The 7,669-nt window shown below is 36.1% G+C and overlaps 1 protein-coding gene across 2 annotated transcripts in view; it reads right to left on the bottom strand.

The window, feature by feature from the left end:
* Positions 1–1,189: 1,189 nt before the first annotated feature.
* LRRC69 (leucine rich repeat containing 69) overlaps positions 1,190–7,669 on the bottom strand; it is a 137,077-nt gene continuing 130,597 nt past the window's right edge. For both annotated transcript variants that reach the window (XM_005563676.4, XM_045398486.2), the window contains one exon: positions 1,190–1,561. In XM_005563676.4, the coding sequence (XP_005563733.2) occupies positions 1,451–1,561 (111 nt within the window). In that variant the 3' untranslated portion in view covers positions 1,190–1,450. The remainder of the gene's footprint in view (positions 1,562–7,669) is intronic.

The raw sequence follows: 7,669 nt of genomic DNA, 5'->3' as shown, positions 1-7,669 counted from the left end.
GCATATGTATCCCAGTTTTTTTTTTTTTTTTTAGAAGAAATAAAGAAAAAAAACAAAAACACTTTTTCAACAGCTTAGGTTATAAGAAATTATTTCCCTAATCAAAATCAATTTACTGAGCAATTTTCCCTCAAAATAAGCATGCAGACTTTACCTCTGTAATGCATTTTTGATGAGCTCCTATGTCTTTCATTTGTACTTGTTTTTTTATTTTTGTTTAAGCTGCATTCTTGGTTAATGGAGCCTTTAGAAAGTTACCTTGAGGCCCTACCTCTGTCTCAGTGGGGCCTGAACTCTGCTCTCCGGTTTGAGGATCTCTTTGTTGTGCTCCATTGATTTCATTTCTCAGTTATGCTAGAGGCAACTCTGATGCATAAAGAACCTGAATTAAACTCATAAAAGGCCTTGCTAGGAAGGTAACCTGATAATAACTACCTGGAAGATGAGAGACTCCACTCAGCTTTCTACCAGAAGGGCCATAGGTAGTGACAAGAAGAAATAGATTTCTGGTGGGGTTTAAATATAAAATTATAATGACATTTCTCACTTTTCTGAACATGCAGCAGCTTTATCTAAGTCTATCCTGTGGTTCTCACACTAGAGCATGCAAAGAGATCACGTGGAGGGTTTGTTAAAATAGCAATTGCTGGGCCACACTCCCCAAGTTTCTAATTCAGTGGTTCTGGAATGGAGCCAGATAATTTGTATTTCTAACACGTTCTCAACTGATGTGGATGGTGCTGAATAGAACACACTTCCAAGAACCACTGGTCTGTACAAAGCATACCACATATTTTCAAAACTTATTTTTCTACTTTTCTGTTGTCCTTCAAAGAAAATGAGCAAAATTCTCATTTCTGCACTACTGCCTCGGCAGTTTGTCATGTAAAATTTTTTAAAAAGAGAAAAAAAATTAAAAACAGTCACAAAGTGATATTACAGGTTACCAAACCAGAGTTTCCAGGCTCTACTCATTTTTTGTGTGAAGATCAATAGATATTAGTGCTTCAAATGAAATCACACAAATGTAATATGACTATCTAGCACAAAACAGTGATTCCTTTTCAATTGCAAAACATTCATAAAATAAATACTTTTCCCCATCAAAGTCTCTTAATACTCACCTAGAAAAAGAGGAGTGGTAGTCATAAAGTAGCAGGAAAAAAATAACTCACTTGCCACACAAATCTTTATTTTTCAATTTTTTTTTTTTTTTTTTTTTTTTTTTACTTTTTTTAAGCCAAAAAAAGCACACCTAGAATCTAAGCAAGCTAAAGGCAGATTGTAGTGCTTAGATTGGGAACATCATAATGGAATTATTTTTCTTCCTTTATTTAATATGTTGACAAAGAGAACAGGCACAGCATAGTATCCTAAGTAGGGCATAATCTGTGTATGCAGAGCTGACAGGGCAAGTTGAGTGAGGCTATGAAGGAGCACCTCACCTGTTCTAAACCTGAGCAATTCCAAAAAGGTTAGGGTCACGTTGAGTAAAACATTTGTAAGAACAAATTAACACTCGGAGAGGCACCAGCTGCAGATTCTTGCTTATCTTCCAGTCCTAAAAAGTAAAGATTAAAAATAAAATTTAGTCAGTGTTCAATAAATATTTTTCATTAAAATAAATATTTGCTTTCTCAGAGGTTTCAGAACATTGATTTCTAAAGGACGCACTATTCTATTTATGCTTGATTTGCTCTTTTCTCACACATAAAAACTCAAACTTAACTAGCTAAGAAAGTCATACTCAAATGCTAAACAAAATCCAAATGATGAAAGATCATGTGTGCTTTTATTCAAACATATCATTATGTAGTCTAACCATAAAGTGTTTGAAATGAAGGTGAAAAAATGATATAGAATCTACACGAACCTGACTTTTGTCCTTCGGGGTATTAAATTGATCAATCAGCAAATATTTACTGAACTTCCTAATGGGCATCTTGGTTTTACCTGCCCAGCATGTAGTTCCCATGGAAATTAATCTTCCTAAAATTCTTTGTTCACTGTCTGCACTATTCATTAAGATCTTCACTGGCTAGGTCTCAAGCAAGTTGCCTAATACATGAATTAAATTTTTGTACTTCAAATATTTCTAATCTTACTTCTTAGTGTACAAAATAAGCAGTCAAAACCCTGTTAGCCAATTTAGTGTACATATATTGACCATTTATGTTTGAAATAATGGTAACCTCAAAAGCTTACCATTTCTATGTTTTATAATCATCTTCTGAAATCAACACAGCTCTCAGTGAGAGAATCCAAAAGACTCCCACAACTGGTAACTAGGAAATATTTAATTGGTTGATAATGCTACTTAGTTTTACCATGAAACCATTTGGCCAATACCATCACAACCCACAATGAGAAATTTGATGGCTGTTCTGTTCACTCTTCCACAAAAGAACTCTTAGATCCTATTGAAAGGTTCAAACAGGTAAGCACAGTTACTAATCCACCCTTGAGACAGTAACAGCCTTTTAACCCTGGTGATATATCAGCAGGGAGCCAAAGTCATAAGTCATATCCCCTTCACACCCATCTCCAACAGTGGCTGTGAAGCACTTAGAGGATACACAGCACTATCCTAACCGTAAAATATTTTGGATGAAGGTGAAAAATGGTACAGAATATCTACAAACCTGACTTCTTTCCTACAAAGATATTAATTCATCAATCAGCAAACAGGTACTGAACTCCTCAGTGGATGTCTTGGTTTTTCCTGTCTGGGATCCATTTTCCATTGTACTGGCACAAAAGTCCTGTTTTTCCTTTGGGCAACTACCACTCCTCCAATCTCAGTGTATATGCTGGGGGAGTGAGAGAGCAACTTTTCTCACTCCCTGGCTCAATATATGACCAAGCAACTCAGGCCCAGGCAATGACTCAATTGCTTCCCTCTGACAATGGTGATTATTCTCGGGTAAGCACATAATGCAAGACAGTCCAAGGAAGCCAATGAACATCAGCCCCAGGACTTTCTCTGCATCTATTGAGAGAAGGAAGCTCTCCCTTTACTCCCAAAAGACACAATTTAGGCAGCTGCTACTGGAAAACAAAGCCAAAACAAAGAAATGCAGAGATAATAAATAAAGGACAGATTCCCATTGATAAATTTGGAAAACTAATTTAGACATGACAAAATCTTCAACTAGATTCATCCCTGGACCTTGTTCACTGCTTAAGTTGGCGTATGAGTTGGGTTTCTTTAACTTGCAACCAAGAGTCCTGACAAATTATAATCTACCTAAAATCTGCACAACATTAGGCAAAGTGTCAGGCTACAAAGATATACGCAAACAATCCCTGCCTCTTAGCATCTAGTTGGAATCTTAGCATCTAGTTGGAAAGACAATAATCATACACACACACACACACACAGACACACACACACACACACACACACACACACACACACACAAATAGAAACATATGGCTCAGTCCAAAGATAGGTTCTACATGAATGCAGAGAAAGGAGATACCATAGGCTGCATATTAAGCAAGATTTCACAATATAAGAAAAAGGTGAGCTGGATTTTGAAAGTTGACTAGAATGTATCTGCCTGGGGAGAAACCAAAAGGACATTTCAGGAAGGGTGAACTATGAGAGCATAAATTTGAGAATGTGTACATTGTATTGGAGAAACAATACAGTATAAACTATAAATAGACCATAAAATGTTAAATCATGGAATATCAACAATACATTAGTCAAGAAGTAAAAAGATTTCATAAGTATTTTTGAATGACAGACACATATAATATTTCAAATCTACTCTATAAGATATAATATTGATTCCCTAACTAGATTATAATGATAATGATTAAGTGATGAAATTGTGGTTGGAGAACAAATGACAAAAGACAGAGACTAAATACGGTCTTTTCCTTTTCCATATACTAGACAACCATCTCACCCAACCAGTTCATCCTGCCTACTTCTGTAACATATCTCAGCCAGAATTAAAGAACTATGGAAAATAAACTGTGCTACATACATTTTCCTCAGCTCCTATTTAAGAAACCCGAACAAAAAATAGAGCCAGGAACCAACAGGAGGAAGTTAGAGAAAGAAACAAATATAAACTAAGGAAACAAGTGAGACATCTGATTTGCTTTGTCCAGTTTCTTCATGAGGTGAAAAGTTTATAATAGAAAGTATTAAAGGCATTTTCTATTTCCAGTGTGGTTTTAGCCATTTCCCTCGTGTCATTAAGACATTGCATGGGCAGAGTTTAGGTTGGCTTTTATTGCAAGCAGGAATGCAAAGTGTCTGTGTCCCTCTTTCCCCTTCTTGGGGGAAACATTGTTTAGTTAATTAGAATAAAATGAATATTTTGGTGAGATTTTTAGATTGAGATTGAGATTTTAGATTAGATTGAGATTTTTAACGAAAGGCCCATTGTTAGTTGTATAGTGAACATGAAACTTTGAAGCTGATTATTCTCTAACTTAATAATTTCTATTTCTTATACAATATTTTTCAGGGCTATGAATTGTTTTCTAGAAACTTAACTGAGAAAAACAACTCAGCATAATTCCTCGGTATTATACTTTTCCATCTAGATTAATAATCTCTAGTAATGTTTGCATGACATGAAATTCTCGTACCACTTTACCACTTGCTGCCCTTTTAAATTTGTATTTCTATTTGTGGCATCATTGCAACTGTATCTACTGGTACGACATATGTCCATTTGAAATGAGCATGTTACAAAGGAATAAAGACACTCTCTGTTATAGAAGACCTCTCTTCACAAACCTCAATTAACAAAAACTCATGATTTTGTCAAAGACAAATACTGCTTTTGTCATTGTTTATAGATAGAAATCAAAACACTCAATGAAATATCCTTTCTGTCAAGTCAAGGTCAGTGAATAGGAAAAGGAGTTGGTCTGTGATTATATATGCTTTTATTTTGAAAAAAATATCATTCTAGCAAAAAGCTTCAAAAAGTGAAATGCTATAATACAGTTTACTTTTTCACTCATTAATATTTGCATTATTTTCTAAAGCAAACAAACACATGATTATATTCTCTACATATTTTTTAAAAAGCAGTTTTCCACTTTAAATTCAAATATCACTCTTTGCTAAGTTTTATGTTTGTTGAGTGGTAGAATTGAGAAATTTTTTAAAATCATTCAACGTAATTGGTAACCATCACTGCCGTATTTTAAACTTTGAGAAATTAAAAATTATTGCAATATATATTTATATGGCACAGTAAAAAGTTTGGATAAGATTTCAATATTATATGAAACACAAGGAATAGAAAAATAGCATAACATGGTTTCCTGTTTTCTCAGGAAAAGGTATCTCGGTAGGCAAAATAATGTCCCCTCCAAAGATGTCCACATCCTAATTCCTAAAATCCATGAATATGCATGTCATCTCACATAGCAATAGGGACATTGCAGGTTGGGTTAAATTAAGGACCTTGAGGTAAGAAAGTTATCCTGGACTATCCAGGTGGGCCCCATGTAATCACAAGAGTTGTTAAAGTGGAAGACAGAGACAGAAGAGAAGGTCCAAGTGAGGTGATATGAGAAGGCCCAGATCTGCCAATACTGACTTTGAAGATGGAAGAAAGGAACCATGAGCCAAGGGGGGGCCTCTAGAAGCTGTCAAGGGCCAGAAAATGGTTCTCCCCAGGAGCCTCCAGATGGAAACCCAGTCTGCAAAATCTTGATTTTTGCCCAGTGAGACCCATGTTTAATTTCTGATCTACTTGACTGTAAAAAAATATATATATATACATTTCTGCCAAGTCACCAAGTTTTGGGGAATTTGTTAACAGCTTCAATGGAAAACTAATACTGTTATCATGTTCCAAATTAGCAGGACCTGAAAAGCATAACAATGGCAGCCCTCCCTGCTTATGGAATCAAGACATTTTCACGCTGGAAGAGACTGGTCTAACCCCTTCATTGTCCAAGTAAGGAAATTAGTCCTGATATAGTAAGAAGGTAGATGGTTTACCTTAGGCCTCATATTTCAACGTAGAGACAAGATTAGAATCTAAGTTCACTAAATTATAGATTAGTGTTAGTCACTGTATGATTCCCAGGCTTTTTCATTAATGAAGATTTCTATTATAGTTTAATAGCAACTACAGAATGGTTTAGAAGAACGAACAGTTGTTGGAAAGTGCACATGTTTTCAAATAACATACTGAAGAAGTACATTTCTTTTCTATGCCAATCTGTCTCCAACTAAGGGTTAAACATATTCACTTGAATTATCCAGGCATCACTTGAAACTCAACATGTCTAAGATAAAACTTTGGGTCTTGCCTTCCAAACCAGCTCCCTTCTGGACTCCTCTTTCTCCTTCATACCCCTCAGAGGTTTCCCATGCTCAATCAATCAACGATTTATATTGTCCTTCCTTCCTTATGATACTTTCCTTCCTTGCATTTCCACCATCACACCTTACACCCACAGTAGGCAACCACTCTAACTGGCCTCTTATCTTCAGCTTCTCTACTCTTCAAACTTCAATTAAGCCAGCACTATTGCCAAGTGACTCTTTCTAAAACACACCTTTATCACCAGCTTTCCCCCACATGTTCAGTAGGGTTTCATTTTCAATCAAGATCAAGTTTAAACCCCTTACTTAGTCTAATCCTTTGATAGGTTCATGGCATGTGACCTCAATTTTTTAATAATGTCTCCTCCGGCCACTCCTATCCACAAACCAACCAAACTGATTCACTGCCCTATGAACATGATTTATTCTCCTCCCTACCATTCTCTTCTCCTAAAATGTCCTCTTTGCTGTCTTCTCCATGTATCTGAATTCCACCTATTTCAAGGCTATGTACAAGTCCCAGCGTCTTTCTGGGCTCTTCCCAGACCAGACAACCTACAGTGATCTCATCTTCCGCTTTGAATCCTAAAGTAATTGGTCTCTATCACTCATTTAACATCTAGATTTTATTGCTAATATCTTTTACATCTTTAGCATTTAAATTCAGATTTTAAACCATTTGGGACAGACTAGGTCCCCTACTTATTTGCATTGTACCTAGCATTCAGTTCCTTGTTTAAAGCAGGCCCTCAAAAATTTATGGAATGACTAAATATAATTTGTCACTGCCATGCCACGGTGATAAGTGACATGAGCACTGCTCTGAAGTTAACTACTCCATTTAGCAAGGGTAGCCATACATTGGGATTTGCCAAGGACAGTCCTGTTTCCTGTTGTTTTTCCAGCTATTAATAAAATCCACTTTTACTCTCAAAAGCATCTTGGCTTAGATGATACATTATATGGTCATTCCACCCTCAGGGCCATTTGGACTGTGATAAGAACAGAAACCACAAAGAAAATCCCGTCATGTTCCAGCCAGCCAGCCAGCTAAGCAGCATTCCCTCCCCGACACAGTGGTCCTGCTCTCCCACAGCACCATCTGCATAATCAATATCCTCTGAATTTCACAAGGAATGTTCAACATTTTGATGATATACAGCTTCAGAAAACTAAACTAAAGCTGAATACAATTTAAGATTATTTAGAAGAAAGAAAATTGTAGATACAGAATACTACTGTGACTCTATCCAGCAGTTTAAGAACAAAAGAGAGAGTTCTCTGAAAGGGTAAGAGTATTTGAGGAGTTCTCATAGGAGTAAAAGTAATCAAGACACAGTGTATGAGCTCATTTAT

This window comes from Macaca fascicularis, chromosome 8 (genome assembly GCF_037993035.2).
Source record: "Macaca fascicularis isolate 582-1 chromosome 8, T2T-MFA8v1.1".
NCBI lineage: Eukaryota > Metazoa > Chordata > Mammalia > Primates > Cercopithecidae > Macaca > Macaca fascicularis.
This window is presented reverse-complemented; position numbering and strand designations above follow the sequence as displayed.